The sequence below is a fragment of the Bathycoccus prasinos genome (assembly GCF_002220235.1).
Source record: "Bathycoccus prasinos genomic : Chromosome_18".
Classification (NCBI taxonomy): Eukaryota; Viridiplantae; Chlorophyta; class Mamiellophyceae; order Mamiellales; family Bathycoccaceae; genus Bathycoccus; species Bathycoccus prasinos.
Genome location: NC_023991.1, coordinates 293221 through 310170, shown reverse-complemented (window position 1 = coordinate 310170; position 16950 = coordinate 293221). Strand labels below are relative to the sequence as shown.

Here is a 16950-nt window from a genome sequence, read left to right as displayed (position 1 = left end):
CCATTGGGCTATGTAATCGTACGTCAGCCAGGCGGCAGACCGAGCACTTTTCGGCATCCATCAAGTTACCAAAATACTTCCAACCAGTTGGGGTTTCGAAGCACTCGACGTTCAACTTTTGCGCGACTCTGTCCAACGCAGCCGCGGTTGGCAATGCATAAACCCTAAACCCTACAACCCTAAACCCTAAACCCTAAACCCTAAACCCTAAACCCTAAACCCTAAACCCTAAACCCTAAACCCTAAACCCTAAACCCTAAACCCTAAACCCTAAACCCTAAACCCTAAACCCTAAACCCTAAACCCTAAACCCTAAACCCTAAACCCTAAACCCTAAACCCTAAAGTGAAAAACCCTAAACCCTTGAACATGATATTACAAAACCCCAAAAAGTCGCGTTTCCAACCCCAAAAAGTCGCGTTTCCAACCCCAAACAGTCGCGTTTACAGCCGTAAACCGTAGTGTAACCGTTTTCCGGCCCTAACCGTAGCGTTTTTCACCCTAAACCGTCCGAGATAAACCGAGTTTTTGGTTGCAAAACTACATATATCACATGCCAAAGGACGATTGCAAAAGCGACGGAGGAAGCGGTCCTTGTCTCTTCATCTCTCTCGCGTACTTTACGAGGTTTTCATCCATCATCCGTTTCGATTCGGCGTATAACCGCACGTCTAAGTGATTTAATTCGTTGATGCGATCCACCGTTTGCTTCTTGATGAACTTTCTCGCGTCTTTCGAGAACAGGTACCCTTTATCGTCCACGACGAGTTCGTGCAACCTATCGAACGCTCGCGATTGTTGTTTCTTGTATCGGCCGCCTTGGAATTTCTCGCAATCGCGATATGTGCTTCCTAACGTTCTCTTCTCTTTTGATTTTTTGTCGCCTCCGATTGGACCGAAATTGTCTCTTCGCCTCACTTGCCCGTTCTTCGACATCGAAGCGACGTAGGAAATCTCCATCCCCGGCCCGTATTTTCTGAGTAAATAGTTTGAAGATTCCAAGCAATGTCGGATCTTGAGATTTGAGCATGTGTGGCGTTTGTAACAATCGCTCGACAATCTTTTCGGCTTTAAAGTGTGTCGAAATATTCTTAATCGAGACGAGATGTCGCCCGGATGGAGTTTCCTCCCACGTCTTTGGTTGAAACTTCGGGAAGAAAGGCGTACGGATCCCACTTCGAATGTCCTGTGGCCCGACGTTCAAGTACGACGATATCGTGCGCTTGAGTTCTTGCTCAATGTACCTTTCTCTCCACTCGTCGTCCTCCATGTTTTGAATCTGTTTTAAGCGAAAAGAAAATATGACGGCGTCCGTTGCCGATGGACCACCATTCGAATCGCCGCCTTTGGAAGAAAGACTCGCGCGGTGGGGAAACACGTGGTCGTCTTCGACCGTCGTTCTCCGCAAAATGTTTTCCATGATGCTCTCCAAGTTTCCTTTACCTTCGTAATATGAAACACCGTCTAACGGAGTGTTGAGCATTACTGCCGCCAATGCTACCGATTGGTCGAGTTCCTCGTGGACTAAAAGCGCATCTATTTCGCGTCGCAAACGTTTCTTCGCATACGCAAAGAGATCCTCGGAAGCTTTAGAACCTTCGTTCCTTGCGCACTCTCTCAAAGCCTCGGCATTTGGTTCGTACGAAACGAACGTGTTATTCGTCAATCCTAAAAGCTGAAAGAACTGCGCGTTGTGCAAATCTTCTTTCGCCATCGGAATTTCCAAAAACGAATCCAATGACGTGTACACTGGATTGTCGTACGCATCTATAATGCTCGCTTTCTCTATTTGTTTCGCATCTAACGCTCTCCGATACTTTTGAATATCTTCGTCGACGTAGCGAACTAAATATTGCCAAGGCCACACGTCTCTCGTCGACGTTTTTTTTCTATTTCGAGGCTTTGGCGTCGGAACTCCGCCAGACCGCATAGCCACTTCGACTGAAAACTCGTACGCCGAGAGTGTTCGCGAATATACCTCGCGAACCATCGTCACTACTTTTGGTTGCGCTGCCATTCTCTCAACTAACGAATAATCATCGTGCGATGCCAGAAAAGTACACCTCGGATTGCTCAAATCTGTTCTCAACTCGTCGTACGCTCTCGTACACCTGTCCTTTTCCGGCGTCGCGTGTTTCAGGAAACAAAAATTTACGGTTCGACCGGCGGTTCGCGGGATATGAAGAAAAAACGTGAGCCGTTTATCGTTGATTTTCTTTGCTTGCGCCGCGCGTTGCGCGTATCGCTGTTCTTGCAACGATACCCAATCGTGAACGAGCGCTTCGCACTTTCCTTCTTTTCTCAGTTTTGTTTTCGTTTTCGTTGTTGGTTCTCTCCCACCGTTTTCCAACAAAAATGTCTGTTTATAGCAGTACAAACCAAAGAGAACGAACGCGAACGCTAAGCACAGACCCAGACGATCGAAAAGGCGACGAATGCGATACGGTCGCTTCCTCTTTAACAATTTCGACTGCGAAGCGCTTCGCAACATATTCGTATTGTTTCTTTCTACGATTGGTTTGGTGTTGTTCTCTTCAGCGCTTTCTCTTCAACTAATTTCAACTCTTGTTCCAATTCGTTCAAAGACGTGGTAAAGTTTCTCACCGCGTACGCGTATCGGATCGACCTTTGCTCTTTCTCTGCATCTGATTCTGCGTGCTTCGACAAATCGTTGAGTGCAATTACCAATCGTTCGTATTGCGCTCGAACGTATTTATGCGATGTTGAAGACATCCATCTAATCTTTTTTTTTGTGTGTTTTCGTTTGAGGAAGTCAAAAAAATGGAAATTTTCGTCAAAATCTTTTCTCCTTTTCAAAAAAAAACACAAAAATTCCTTTAGGGGAGTCGGGCGCTTTGTGCGCGCGTGTACGCGCTCGCGGCGAGAGTGTAAAGTTAAGATGGACAGTTCGTCTGTTCTGCTCTGATTGCATCTTCTGAGTACGGATGAGTGCTCCTTCTTCAACAGCATCACATTTCCTTCTTTTGCAGTTTTTTCTTGGACTCGTTCTTTTCGCGCACATTGTTTTCTTCCACGAAGACACCACGCGCACGAGACATGTGAACGTTATTGTTAACGAAAGTCAAACCGGAAGAGGGAAAGGGAAATCTTCAGTCGATGTGAATTGTCGAATGTGTGAGAATCTTCTCGCGAACGACGTCGTTTGGAGTAAATCTTCTTGGAAGTTAATGGATATCGAAAAATGTGCATATCCAATAAGAAACGAGAACGAGGCGTCTGCATATCAAAATGTTCGAGAAAGGTTCCGAAAGTTTACCGCGAATAAACAAAAAGACAGCGACAGCATTTTGTTCATAGGAAATAGCGTGAGTAGACGTCAAATGTACGCCGTCGCTCATATTCTAGGAGGTGAAAATGCGAGAGTGAACGCCATCGCGAGGAACGCGACGTTATCGGAACGATATGGCGTTCAACGCGTTTTCGATTCGAAAACAAAGTATCACAGCGCTTTCGAAGTGAAACTCAATATCGCGTCCGGCGAAATGGGAGAGCCGTATTCGTGTCTGCCGGAATCAGTAGAGAATATCGCAGAGGAGATTCTAGAAGAGAAAGAATCCATGCGGTGTTCGAACGCGCAGATGAAACACGACATCAATGCCTTAAGGCTTGGTTTTTTGTACGTAGGATCCGGTCGTAGAGCACATACAGCTCTGTTGAAAGCGTTAGATGCTTGGATTAAAGGCGCTAAAACGAGAAAGGACGAATACGCGCTCGATACGTATAAAACGATTGTTATACAAGTTGGACTCGATTCCGGTGCACTTCGAATGAGCGACGGTTACGGCGAAATACTAGAGAGATTAAAAGAGCTCATATCTTTACGACATGGTCTTCGCGTCATTTTTAGCGGCGTACATCACCATTTCATCAATGCAAATCACGATGACGTTGAGTATCAGGAAGACTTGCGCGACTTTTTAGATACTTCCTTATGGCCGAGCGTTCGCAAAATAAAAGGAGCAGAAGTCTTAGATACGACGAAGGCCACGATCGAAGGTGTAAGCAGCGGCGTGTTAGAACACGAGCGTGGAAGCTCCTGGCATTTCATGGACGAAGGCAGGATTTTTCTCGCTTCGCTCTTGTTGAATCATCTTCTCCGCTCGTGTAGCTGATATAGGTTTGTAGCAAATGTTAAGAACTGATTTTCAAGTAGGGGTTTGTCTTGCGCACTACGAAAAGCATTTGAGTGTAGTTGTTTCATCTCGTTATTATAAGTTTTCAACTTCGATGGCTAAATTCTCGACTTCGGTCGCGTATTTCTCTTGCACTTCCAAGCACTTCTGAACCCGTGCGCGTTCTACTCGCGCGGCTGCTTCCCATGGAGCGACTAATTGATCGACGCGATCCGAGGTTGCGTCAATTTCCTCCGCGAGTTCCTTCAACAACTCTCGTTCGACGTCCTCTACCAACGCTTCCGCGGCGCGCTGAATCTTCGCTTTACACTCTTGTCGTTTCAGCGGAAGACTCAAAATACCAACGTAACCGACCGCCGCTGCGAGTAAGTACGCAAGAATATCCTCGCTCATCGAGGATAAAAAGCCGCTCAATACAAAAGCTGACACGAGCGCGCCGGCGGAGGAACCTAACGAGCCGTACACCGCAGAGCGCATCTCTTCGTCAAGCTTGTACGCAGCAGCCTCGTTATCGAAGTTATCAGCCACGGCTATTGCTGCGCTATTAATTTTTGGCGCCCCTTTTTCGCTACTCTCGAGAAATTCCTTAATTCCAGACGCAGTGACAGTCGTATCGAAACCTCTCGAAGACACCGCTTTCAAATAGCTCGATAATCGAGCGTCGTTGTTTCTTTTTAACCATTTGGAAAATTCCTTCACCGTTTTCTTCAGCTCTTGATCGGCGGAACCGAGGACTGTGCTTTGATACGCCTTTACAAACTTTGAATACTTTTTCTTTCTTTTCTTTCTATTACCTTCCCCGCCGCTTGCCGCATCAGCAGAATCTCCACTACTATTTGACGCAACGTCGAGATCATCGAGCTCTGAGTAATCGGCACCGACGATGTACGTCGTGATCAAATCGAGCGCATTTTCGAGACGGAGCGTTTCATCTACCAACGCGTTCGCGCGCTTCACCGCGCCGTTTACGTTAGCCCGCACGAAATTGACCTGTTCGCTCGCGTCCTTTACCATAGTTTCTTTGTACGCGTTCATCTGTTCATCAACTCCGGATGCCGCGGCGACTTCAGTCTCCGCGACGCTCATTTCGGCGTCCAAAATTTGTTTAGAAGCTGAAAGTAATAATTCGGAGACGTTTAGAGGCGTCGCAAGCTTCAAGCGCAACGCCTCGCCCGAGCGATTCTCGCCGCTTTTATTATTACCGCTACCTCCGCCTAAATACGAGTTCACGTACTCTTCAAACGCCGGGAACCCTGTTTCGGCGTACTCCTTCATGCTCGCGTTTGCTTTCTTCAATCGCAACGCGTTTCTCGCCGCCACTGGTATGACCGGCGCGTTATCAACCCCTAGTAATCGCTTCGCGTTGTCGCGCACAAACTTTGTCACTTCGTTGCGATCTTCATCCGTTTCGAGCAAATCGCACTTGTTCAAAACGAATACGACTTTCTTACCCCACTTCTTGATGTAAGATAAGAACTTCACTTCCGATTCCGTCATCGGGCGGTCCGCGGAGAGAACAAACAATACTAAATCCGCTCGCGGTACAAACTCTTCCGTGAGTCGTTGTTGTCTTTTTAAAATAACATTCGTTCCCGGCGTATCGACAATCGAAACTTGCTTCAACAAATCAACCGGGATGTCTTGATTATAAAATCCATCCTCGGATTGAACGCGTTGTTTACTTTCACCGTATCGCAAAACGGTAATTTCGTTCGTTGTCGGTAAAATCCCTTCGGCTAAAAATTTATCACCCAAAACGGCATTAATTACGGAGGATTTCCCGGCGTTGAATTCGCCGACGATGACAATCAAGAACAATTCGTCCAAGCCTTTGCGCGCGTCGAGGAGAAGTTTGATTTCTTCCAACTCAGGCGCGGACGTTTCTAAAAAGTTCACGATATCGTCCAAGATTTCGCGCTCTTTGTTTAGTAAACGTTCGCCTTGCTCGCCAATGACGCTCGTAAACTGCGTCGGCGGTATTGCCGATTTCCGTTCTGTCGTTTCTTCTTTGTTTAAAAAGTTCTTATCTTCCTCGCCGTCTCCGCCCAACGCCGAAAGTGCCGCACCAATCGTATCGGCAATGGCAGCGTCCTTCTTATTCGCGTTTTCGTAGAGCGTAACGCCATCGCATCCAGCCGCAACGATTGTATCAATATTCGAGGTCAAATCAGCCGCGTTGCGAAAACTCGAGAAAATAGGTACCGAAACGTTGTCTCGAATCTTCTTTGCCACGGAAGCGTCGCTCACGAACAGCACGTCGCACCCTTCTTTCGCGGCTATTTCTGCATTCTTCGCATTTTCGCCGGCAGAAACGACGACGAGCGAACCTTCGGGCATAGACTTTCTCGCCACGACGGTGGGCACGCCATCCGTGGAAAGAACGACGCCGTCGATTTCTGCGGACGATACGATATCCGTTCTATCCACGACCAACAACGCGCACCGTTCGCGCAAGTTTGTTTTGATATTCACGGCCAAGTTATAAAACTCTCTCGTAGAAAGAGATGATGTTGGATCGTGCAAAACAACCATCGTCGCGCCTTTCTTTACCACAGCTTCGATGTGTTCCGGAAGTCGTTCGTCTCCCTCCTTCGTCGATGAAAAATCTTCAGGCGAAACGTAAAACGCGTAACCAGGAAGTTTTGCCTTTGAACGTTTCTTGCCCTGAAACAAATTCCCCGACGATGATGATGATGAATTACTTCGCACGTCTACGTCTATCCTTCTTTTTCCGCTTCTCTTTCTGCTTCCATTTGTATTTGTTTTCTTCAAGGCTTTGGACGATGATGATGATGATGAAAACGAGAGCATCGTCGTCGCCGTCGGAAACGACATTATTGTTTTTCAGCTCTTATTATGTAGCTTTTCAGAGTGAATGTATTATAAATAGTAGCAGCTAAAAGTTCTTCTCTTCACTTCTTTAACTTCTTCTTCTCGTCTACTTTCGACGACTACAAAAGAAGAAGAAGACGTGAGTGATGTGTTCTTGAGAAGAAGAAAAGTGGATATCGTCGTCTTAAAAAATGTGTGGGTGGTGATAAAAGGGATTTCCTTCAGAAAAAATCTTTCCGAGATGATTTCCATCAGAGAAAGAGAAAAAAGAAGGGTGCTGAAGAGAAAGTTCTTCGACGAAAACGCGTTATGCTAAAACTATTTTTTAATCTATTAAACACACACATTTCGCTACGATGAAGGTATCAAGACTTAGTACACGGCGAATGAACGAAACCGTCTGGAAACGTCGCTTGCTGCGCGATTTCGCCCAATAAAAGGCGAATATCTTTCGGTTTCACGGACTCCGCCTGCAACAAATTAACGTAAGCTTGCGCGCAATTTTCTATCCCCACCGGGTCGACTTTCGCACTCAACAAATTCGGTAAAACGCTCTTGGCGAGCAATTCCGCGAACGGTTGGCCAATTCTTTGAAATAACACGCGTTGGATCGCGAAGCATTCGTTTACCGCTGACACCGCTCCGGCGTCGGCAAAGTTATAATCGAACAAAGGCGCGACAAGGCAACATTCGACGCCAATCTTCTGCGCGGCAAAATTCGAGAATTCACCTCCAATTTGAGGATTTCCACCAGTGTTATCGTTGCCCACCAACCAATCGGTCGTGATGTGCTTTAACGCTTGTAAACACAATTTCCGTATTGAAATGGAACTATGCGTTTTTGCATTTTCTACCAGCTCTGCTAAGCATAAATCCCTAGCCTCTGCGTTCGCCGCGAGCAACGGCGAAAGAAGCGACGTCAACGCAAACGTGTTCACGGTTTGAATCCAGCTCCGCTCGAGTTCGTGCGACTCTCTCGTAAACTCGTCAGAACTTGCCGACTGAGAAAACCCCGCCCGAATGTTTTCGTGAACCTGCAATCGCAGCGGTAAGAACAACGGCGCAATCATCGGCAATAGTGCCTCTTTGAACGTATTCGAGAGTTGATTTATGAGAACTAACGTCTCACCCAACTCCTTGGAATTTGTCCCGTTACTTCGTAGCGAATCGACGGCATCTGGTAAGTACGGCACAATTGTTTCGTTCAAGATTTGCACCATCTGGTGTAAGTAACCAACGACGCGATGGCGCACGCCCTTTTCGCTCGGCCATCTCTTTAGACACGATATCGTCACTTCCATCGCGGATCGAAAAATTTCACCCACTTTGGGACGCAACTGCACGCAAATTCTTGCGCTGAAACCTTTTGATAAGTTGCTCAAAGCTACGACGCATCGCATGGCATTTTGTGACGCCAACGCACCGTTCTCTGCATCCGTAATATTGACAAATTCAACGATTCTTCCACATAAAACCTGGCAAACTTGCATTAAACGCTCGCACTGCTTGTCCTCGGGCACTTCTTCCGCACCTAATATGGAGCCGGCCGCTTCGAACACGTACAAGCGGTCGTCGTTACCTTCTTCGGCTTGCGCGCGAGTCCCAATGCTCAAATTAGAAGCGAGTTGTGCAACCTTAGCTTGAATAGCTTCGAGCATCTTCGACGATAACGGTGCAGCCGCATCCGATAGGGGCTTCTCTAACGCAGTGAAAATATCGTCCAACTTGTCCGCGAGATGCGAACGAACAGGTTTCACCATTCGCATAAACAAGTAACACGCTCGAGATGATACGTTTGAATCGGGATGTCGCATTCCTCGCTCATCCAAAAATGCTCTTAAAACAAGATGCAAAGCTTCTGCATTTTGTTCAATCATGTTGTGATATCTCACGCATAACTCCATGTATGACATCGAAACGATGCGGTGATACGCGGCGCTTTTAGAACACTCGTCCCATTTCAGAACCAAGGATAAAACTAGAGACGTGAGCTCGAGGTGTTCTTGTGGAGCGCTCCCGGTGTTGTTACTTTGCGGAGGTTCGATGCTTTTATTTTTGTCTTTGGCGTTGTTCGGATTCGTCTTCATGGCGAAATTTACCACCGCGTCGGTGAATCCAGAGCTCTCGCCCAGATTATACAGTGCCGAAAGCGCCGCCTCGACGCGGTACCAAAATACTTCACCACCCCCTCCACTACTATTATTATTATCGTTATTAATGATACTACTGGTGTTGAACGCGCTCTCTATTGCTGCTTGCGTCGCTCTCAACACTATTTCCGGTGCGGCCCGCGAAATATTCCTAAACAACACCATCAACTCGTGCCTCAAGGCAAAAACGTCGCACTCCAACTCGATGACGTATGGATCTGAGCCATTCGCAAAGTCTGCGCCAAAATCATTCACAAACTCGAAGGAGGAACGATCGATAATGTTCTTCAATAGCGTCTCTTGAACCATCGGTATTGATAATGCCAAAGTGTAGCTATCATTCTTCATTCTGTTCGAGTACTGGATGAGAAACTGGCCGGAGGCTGAAACCGCAGATTCGTGTTTGGACGGGATTCCATACATTGCCGCTTGCGTGGCTAAGACCAAGAGCAAATTACACAGCTGTTCGGATTCTGGCGTTCTCAAACAATCCATCGATCGCTCTTTTACCGACATTTTACCACCCTTTGAGTTGATCGCGATCGGCGAAATGGCATTGAGCATGTTCAGCAGCTCGTTTCCTAGCGTTTGCAAGAGTTGTAAAGATTTCATCGCGAATTGCTCGTCGTCATCGCGAAACGACGCCGCGACGAGAGAGGAACATGCTTCGACCAGATTAAATCGCGTGATTAACATGAATTTTTTATCAGCATCCATGCCTTTATCGATGAGCGAGGTAAGATATAAGCAAGACGCCGCTCGCAAGTCTTCGTTCGTATGTCCCGAGCACGCCGACACGAAGGACATGAATCCATCGGAGGCGATTATGTTCACGTCCACCCAATCGACGTACTTACTCGCGACGATTAAAATCTGAGACAAAACTTTTGCGTCGCTCGAAAAGCTATTCGCCATGTTCAAAAAAGTATCGAACAAAAAGGAAACGATGTTGCTTTCTCTCATGTAATCCTTTACGCGACCAGATTTGCGCACGTATAAGGCGCCTTTTCTCAAAGCGTCGGTCGAGTTTATCACGTCCGCGTCCAAGCAATCTAATATTCTCAAAAAGAATGCAGCGCGAGTCTTCTTGTCTTCATTATCGCTGGTATTGGTATCATCACCCCCCGAGTTGGTATTCACGAGGATACCCGCAGAGTTCTCGAAAAAGTTTGGCCAACGTTTCGCCGGCCCTTCTGAAGCGATGGCGTGCGCGACGCATTCGGCGAGTTTATTTTGGATGAACATCGGAAACACGTCGTTTACTCGTTGGCATTGAAACGCAGACACGTACTTTTCAATAGTATTCCGAAGCATCTGTCTATCTTCGTGGGAAAATTTCAAAGAAGAGGAAGGAGGAGAAGCAGGTGAGGACGGCAGAGCGCTGCCGAAATGTTCCTCTTCGTTGAAAAACTCTTCGCTGAGCTTCTTCGCGAGCGTTTGCAAGCACCAAAACTTTACCTCGGACGAAGAGGACGTTTCAAACCGTTCCGCGCACACTTTCCAAGCGTCTGGCGAGAGCACGAATTGCTCCAGCTGTTGTAACGCGCTCGTTCTTTCCTCATTATTATTATAGTTAGAAGAAGAAGAAGAAGGGGTGTTTTGCTGAAACGAGAACAAAACCGCGCGCTCAAAGTCATCCGCCATGATGCTTCTTCTTCCAAAAAGGACCAACAACGATTAATTACGAGTGGTGTGTAATGATGTCACCAGCACGCAGAAGCGCGCAACTGCGTTGACGGGGTAGCACTCCTCTTGTCGTCTGTTCTTTTGGCAGCCATAAAACCCTCTAATAGATGCTCGCTTTTTCTTTTTTTCTTTGGAGTTTTTTTATTTAACATCTTCTTCAGAGAAAGGACAAAGTGCGAGTTAGTAAAACTGCGCGCGTGGATACGATGATGAAAAAAAGAAATCAAAAGTCACGGCGGACGATATAGTCGTCCCCGATGAACGGCAAAAACGAGCAGAAAGGAAACAGATTCGTCGTCGAGACGCTTTCGGGATTTAACATCGAAGGCTTATCCATAGGCGGTCAAGAAACAAGCATCATCTTTCCTCAACTCAAACTGTGTTTTGATAGCGGAAGGTGCTATCAAAGATGCGTATACGCGGACACGATGTGTTTGACGCACACCCACATGGACCACATCGGTGGTTTGGGGATGTATATAGCGAGTAGAAACTTACTTTCGTTACCACCACCTACGATACTGGTGCCAGAATCAAAGATTGAAGCGATTTCGAACTTTATAGACGCGCTGAGAGTGTTGGACGATAGTGACCTTCCGCATGAAATGATACCTTTCGCGCCGTCCGCGGAAACGTGTTATTCGATGAAGAACAAAAACTATAAGATTAAAGCGTTTGAAACCGTGCACCCCATTGCGAGTCAAGGGTATGTTATTCTTTCGACGAAGCAGAAGTTGAAAGATGAATATTTATCGCTGAAAGGAAGTGAAATAAAAGCTTTAAAAGATGACGGCGTGGAAATTACCGATACGGTGGACGTGCCGGAAATTATGTTTACGGGAGATACGACGATGGACTTTTTACACTCTTCTCCTCAGGAAGTTATTCAGGAAGGTTTGAAGTCGCGATTAGTGTGTCTCGAGTGCACTTTCTTCAACGACGACGTCTCACCTGCAGACGCGAAACGATTCGGTCACACGCACGTAAGAGACATAGCCGAAAACGCGGACCGTTTCCGCGAATGCGAAAATATTTTGTTGATTCACTTTTCGGCAAGGTATACCCGTGAAGAGATTCGGGAGGGTCTGCGAAATCAGCTCGCTGAATCGCACGCGTGGCTCTACGCGAAAATTACGCCGATGCTTGCTGGATACGATTGATATGTTATAAGTAATCGAATAGTATTTAGTAAGTACCTTGGTAGTATATATCGCGTAAAACCTAAGTTCAAACTGAGTGACATATGGAATATGCTTAATCCGACACACCAACATAGGAACATATATATGTATATATATGTGTGCATCCAAAAAATCCCTCCTTATGCTTTCCCTTTTGCAGCATTATCACGATGCTTCTCTTTTATAGCGATCACTTTAGCGAGTATTGCATCGGCATCCGCCCCCATCTTCGCTTTAGCCTCCGTAACGAACTTCTCGTCCGGACACGATAACACGCCTGCGATGATTTTCTCCGCGTGCGGCACAGAAAGCCACTTCTTTTGTAAGGATGAAGATGCACATATAGAAGAGTCAAACAACACTTTGGCGAAACGAGGACAATCTTGCGCCGCGCGGCGCAAAAGTCTCGTCGAAAAGAAGTTTTCCAATAAGTTATCCTCCTCGTCGGCTTTTGCGCTTTTGACGGACTCGGTGACAACCTCCGCGATGCGCTCGTAGAACGCGTTCATTTTTCCTTCGCCACAAGACTCATACACGACATCGTCCAATCCCCCGATGATGACTTCGTACAGAACATCTCCGGATTCTTTCGACCGGAGCATTCGGTCGATGTTGTCTTGGCACGATTTCACCAACGCCTCGGCGAATCCATATTGCTTAAAAACTTCCAATCGTCTCTGTTGCTCGCTCTTCTTGGCAACGCCAAAGTTAACATCCGCTCCTTCGGCTTCTTCCTCGTCTTCCTCAGAATCACTACCACCATCACTGTTCAGTTTTCTTTTGTTTCCTTCCGATTTCTTGTTGCTGCTATCTTTCAAGATCTCGTCGTCCTCGATTTCTTCCTCGCCGTCGTCACCGTCGTTATCGTGTCGGTTAATTTTTTTCTGCTGCTTTTGCAGCGTTTTCACCAACGCCTTCGCCGCTTCAACAGATTGATGTATCTCCTCCGGACTGAGCATCATCATCTGTAAGTTTGGTGGCGAGTATTTATTCAAACGCGGACGAAGTAAATGCAGTATCACGCGTTTCCCGAATTTGTGTTCGCAGACGATTCCCGCGATATCTTCGCTTTTGAGCTCCTGTAAGATGATTTTATTGAGCATATTCGTATCATCCACGCAGTCAATTAATGTCATTATAGTCGAATGTGCGCACTCGTCTTGGGATACTCTCCACACTTGCGTTTTCAAAGCTTTCAAGACTTGCTTTCGTTGTTTCGCGCCGGCGTACGAAAGCATCACGTTCGTTGCCGTGGCACCTTCCCTGGTGTGGAACAATCGAAGAAACGCGGGTGCGGCGATAGAATTTGCCGCCTCGGCGCGTAAACTTGCACCACCGACCAGGAGATATTCTTTTAAAACTTTATGGACGATGAGCGGCGATACTAAACCTTTCTCCAGAATCGGAAGGATTGATCTCGATATGTTTTTCAACGTATTTTGTCTCTGCATGGCTGGTTTTTGCAACAGAATGTCCTTCAAAGTCGGCGGTTCTTTGTTGGCGTTTTTACCGTCTTTTTTCGTCATCGCACTCGCGTTTGAAAAGTGTACAAATTCGCCACCGTAGAATTCAGCCTGCATTTGCGCGCGTTGTTCGCCCTTCGCGGAGTGATACAGATGCTCTAATATTTGACTTCCAATTGGGTGTCGCGCTAGCGAAGTTACTTGACCTTTGACGTTTTGTAACAGTTGCGGATAATCTTCTTTCTTAGTCTTTTCGATGAGCTTCCGAATGAGGAAGTTCCCGTACAAAGATTTCGCTAATATGGCTAGTTTCGGCGCGCATTCGGCAAATACCGAGTTTATTTGCTCTTCCGTGCCGTATTTCAACAGACTTTGGACTATTCTCGAGCCTTTGTGATTGTTTGCAATTTCAGGAATCTTACCTTTAGTTTTCGAGTAAATGAGTGTTGCGTATTCCTTCTTCTTACCCGCGTCGCGACTGTTGTTGTCGTTATCGCTGTCGTCGTCGTCGTCGTCGTCGTCGCCTGCGCGTTTACCTTTCCCGCGGTTGCCGCCGCCGTTTTTGGTTTTGGAAGAATCTTTCGTTTGCCTGAGCTTTTCAAAAATCAACACTAACTCTTCGATGAGCTGAAAGTTTGGCTTTGCAAAGCCTTGCTTTTGCGATTGCGATTGCGATTGTGTTTGTTGTTGTTGTTGAGAGGAGGCTGTCTTCTTGAAGCCGCCGCTTCCACCACCAATTCCGCCGCTCTTCCACGCTTTTTTATCCCCATTACCATTACTTGCGTTCGAACTCTTGAAAGATGATGAGGTATTCTTCGACTTTTTATTGTTATCCTTGTCTTCGTGTTGATTCCCTTTATGCTTCTTCTTTTGCTTGTTTCCTCCTTCCTCGTCCTCGAAAGTTTTTCCCGTGGTGGCGGCTCCACCTTCTCCCCCTCCTCCTCCTCCTCCTTTGTTATTAAATTTCTCCTCTCTTCTCTCCTTTCTCTTCGCTTTGGCGTTCAAGCCGGCTGATTTTGTCGCGCGAGGCATCTTCTCCTCTTTTAAAACTTTGTCTTCTTTTTAATAAGATGATGATGATGATGACGAGAGCGCTTAATAAGTGTGCTTAATAAGTGAATAGGATGATTTTATAGGAGAAAGTGATTCTCTCTGAAATGTTTTTTTTGGCGGCTTCAAAAATTTCTTCTCAATCAGAGCAGAAAGGGCTCAATCTCTTCTGCCTTTACAACTCGTCGTCATTATATTCTCAGATAATAATATAGTATTAGTATTATTCAGAAAAAGACAAAAGACTTTAGACGTCGTGAAAGAACTCATCATTTCTAATTCTTCTTTATTATATCATCTTCTCCTTCTTCTTCTTCTGCTCGACATTATTAAACGCACCAGCAGCAGTCATCATCGTCCGAACATTTACTCTCGTAAAAGTGGATAAAAAAAAGTGAAAGTGAAGATGATGATGATGACAACAACAACAACAGCAAGAACAACACCAACATCATCAACGACGTCATCACCAATAGTATATAATTCTAGTAGAAGTAGCAGCAACGGCACGGCTACGACCACATCGAGAGTTATGCTAGGAAGACGAGGAATGATGACGACGAGTGATGATTTCAATAGTAGACGCATATTATTTCATAACAGCAACAACAACAGGAGCAGCAGCAGAAACAAAAGAAAGTCTCTGACTCTTCGCGCCAACGCTGCTTCGGCGAGTAAAGGCGAAGTGTCGCTTTTAGATTACGGTGCTGGAAACGTTCGTTCCGTTCGAAACGCGATGCAAAAGCTCGGGTACACGGTCAAAGATATCAAATCTCCGGAAGATATCCTCGCGGCGAAGAAACTGGTCTTCCCTGGCGTCGGCGCCTACGGGTCCGCCATGGACATTTTGCGCGAGAGAAAGTTAATCGAACCTTTGAGAGAATACGTTTTGGATGGAACGAAACCATTCATGGGTGTGTGTTTGGGCTTACAGCTACTGTTCGATGGGAGCGAAGAGTCGGGAGGCGTAGAAGGTTTGGGTCTGATTCCCGGGACGGTGACCAAGTTCACGGGAGACGATTTAATCGTGCCGCACATTGGATGGAACGTGAACGAAGTCAAAAGAGAATCGTACTTGATATATTTACAAAAAGATGATCCATCATCTGCTTCGGTTTCCGAGAGAGTATATTTCGTGCACTCGTATCGAGCGTTGCCGAACGAAAACAACAAGGATTGGGTTTTATCGACGTGCGATTACGGGAGCGAACCGTTCATTTCAGCCGTGCAGAAAGGAAACGTCATGGCGACGCAGTTCCACCCGGAAAAGTCTGGCTTCACTGGTTTAAAGATTTTCGACCAGTTTCTTTCCGGCGGTAAGAGCGAAATGGAAACGTCCTCGGCGTTGCCGTCCTCGGCGAGCTCGGATGCCGTGCGGAAAGGGTTGGCTAAGCGCGTCATCGCGTGCTTGGACGTGCGCAGCAACGACGCCGGCGATTTGGTCGTCACCAAAGGCGACTCGTACGACGTGAGAGAAAAAAGCGAAGGAGAGAGCGGCGACGTTCGTAACTTGGGTAAACCCGTCGAACTCGCGAAGAAATACTTCGACATGGGCGCCGATGAGGTGAGTTTTCTGAACATTACCGGGTACCGCGACACGCCGTTGAAGGACGCGCCGATGATTGACGTTTTGAAACTCTCCAGCGAAACCGTGTTTGTGCCTTTAACCGTCGGCGGCGGTATTCGCGATTTTACCGACTCGAACGGTAAACATTACTCTTCTTTAGAAGTCGCCTCGGCGTATTTTGCCTCGGGCGCCGATAAGGTGTCCATCGGAAGCGACGCCGTGGAAGTCGCGGAGAAGTTTTACGCCAACAACGAACAGGGCGATGGAACGAGTTCTATTGAAACCATTTCCAATCGATACGGGTCTCAAGCCGTCGTGATATCCATCGACCCGAGACGCAAATACGAAACCGACCCGAAAAACACAAAGAACAAGTGCATAGAAACCAAACGAAAATTAGGACCAAACGGCGAGAAATATTGCTGGTTTCAGTGCACCATCAAAGGTGGGAGAGAAGGACGCGATATTGGCGCGTACGAGTTAGCCATTGCGATGGAAAAGTTAGGCGCGGGTGAAATTCTTTTGAACTGCATAGACGAAGACGGACAAGGTAACGGTTTCGACCACGAGCTCGTGAAAATGGTTGCGGACGCGGTGAAGATCCCCGTCATCGCCTCCTCCGGCGCCGGACACCCGAGGCACTTTTCTGAAGTTTTCGGAGCCGTTCCGGCGTGTTCGGCGGCGCTCGCGGCTGGAATCTTTCACAGAGACGAAGTGACTGTGAAGGAATGCAAAGAAGATATGGCGAAATCCGGGTTACCGACGCGTCTTTAATAAAAAATTGGTGGTAATTTAGTTAGTTTTAAAACTTTCTTTTAAAAAAAGTTATACATTTGAAGAAGCTTTCCTTTCTTCGTCGTCGTCGTC

General features: G+C 46.8%; 7 protein-coding genes across 7 annotated transcripts; 3 read left to right on the top strand and 4 right to left on the bottom strand.

Moving 5' to 3' along the window:
• Positions 1-778: 778 nt before the first annotated feature.
• Positions 779-2491, bottom strand: Bathy18g01560 (predicted protein; the record flags this gene model as incomplete). Its single annotated transcript, XM_007508114.1, has 1 exon — positions 779-2491. One exon carries the CDS (start codon positions 2489-2491, stop codon positions 779-781), a length of 1713 nt encoding a protein of 570 aa, XP_007508176.1.
• Positions 2492-2945: 454 nt separating this feature from the next.
• On the top strand, positions 2946-4133 carry Bathy18g01550 (unknown protein; the record flags this gene model as incomplete). The annotated part of the gene is made up of 1 exon (XM_007508101.1): positions 2946-4133. The coding sequence occupies one exon, from the start codon at positions 2946-2948 to the stop codon at positions 4131-4133; it is 1188 nt and encodes a 395-aa protein (XP_007508163.1).
• Positions 4134-4229: 96 nt separating this feature from the next.
• Bathy18g01540 (predicted protein) lies at positions 4230-6989 on the bottom strand (the record flags this gene model as incomplete). The annotated part of the gene is made up of 1 exon (XM_007508038.1): positions 4230-6989. The coding sequence occupies one exon, from the start codon at positions 6987-6989 to the stop codon at positions 4230-4232; it is 2760 nt and encodes a 919-aa protein (XP_007508100.1).
• A 362-nt stretch (positions 6990-7351) lies between these two features.
• On the bottom strand, positions 7352-10780 carry Bathy18g01530 (predicted protein; the record flags this gene model as incomplete). Its single annotated transcript, XM_007508102.1, has 1 exon — positions 7352-10780. The coding sequence occupies one exon, from the start codon at positions 10778-10780 to the stop codon at positions 7352-7354; it is 3429 nt and encodes a 1142-aa protein (XP_007508164.1).
• Positions 10781-11079: 299 nt separating this feature from the next.
• Positions 11080-11982, top strand: Bathy18g01520 (predicted protein; the record flags this gene model as incomplete). Its single annotated transcript, XM_007508159.1, has 1 exon — positions 11080-11982. The coding sequence occupies one exon, from the start codon at positions 11080-11082 to the stop codon at positions 11980-11982; it is 903 nt and encodes a 300-aa protein (XP_007508221.1).
• Positions 11983-12143: 161 nt separating this feature from the next.
• On the bottom strand, positions 12144-14498 carry Bathy18g01510 (predicted protein; the record flags this gene model as incomplete). Its single annotated transcript, XM_007508113.1, has 1 exon — positions 12144-14498. The coding sequence occupies one exon, from the start codon at positions 14496-14498 to the stop codon at positions 12144-12146; it is 2355 nt and encodes a 784-aa protein (XP_007508175.1).
• Positions 14499-14922: 424 nt separating this feature from the next.
• Positions 14923-16857, top strand: Bathy18g01500 (imidazole glycerol phosphate synthase hisHF; the record flags this gene model as incomplete). Its single annotated transcript, XM_007508170.1, has 1 exon — positions 14923-16857. One exon carries the CDS (start codon positions 14923-14925, stop codon positions 16855-16857), a length of 1935 nt encoding a protein of 644 aa, XP_007508232.1.
• Between the last annotated feature and the right edge of the window lie 93 nt (positions 16858-16950).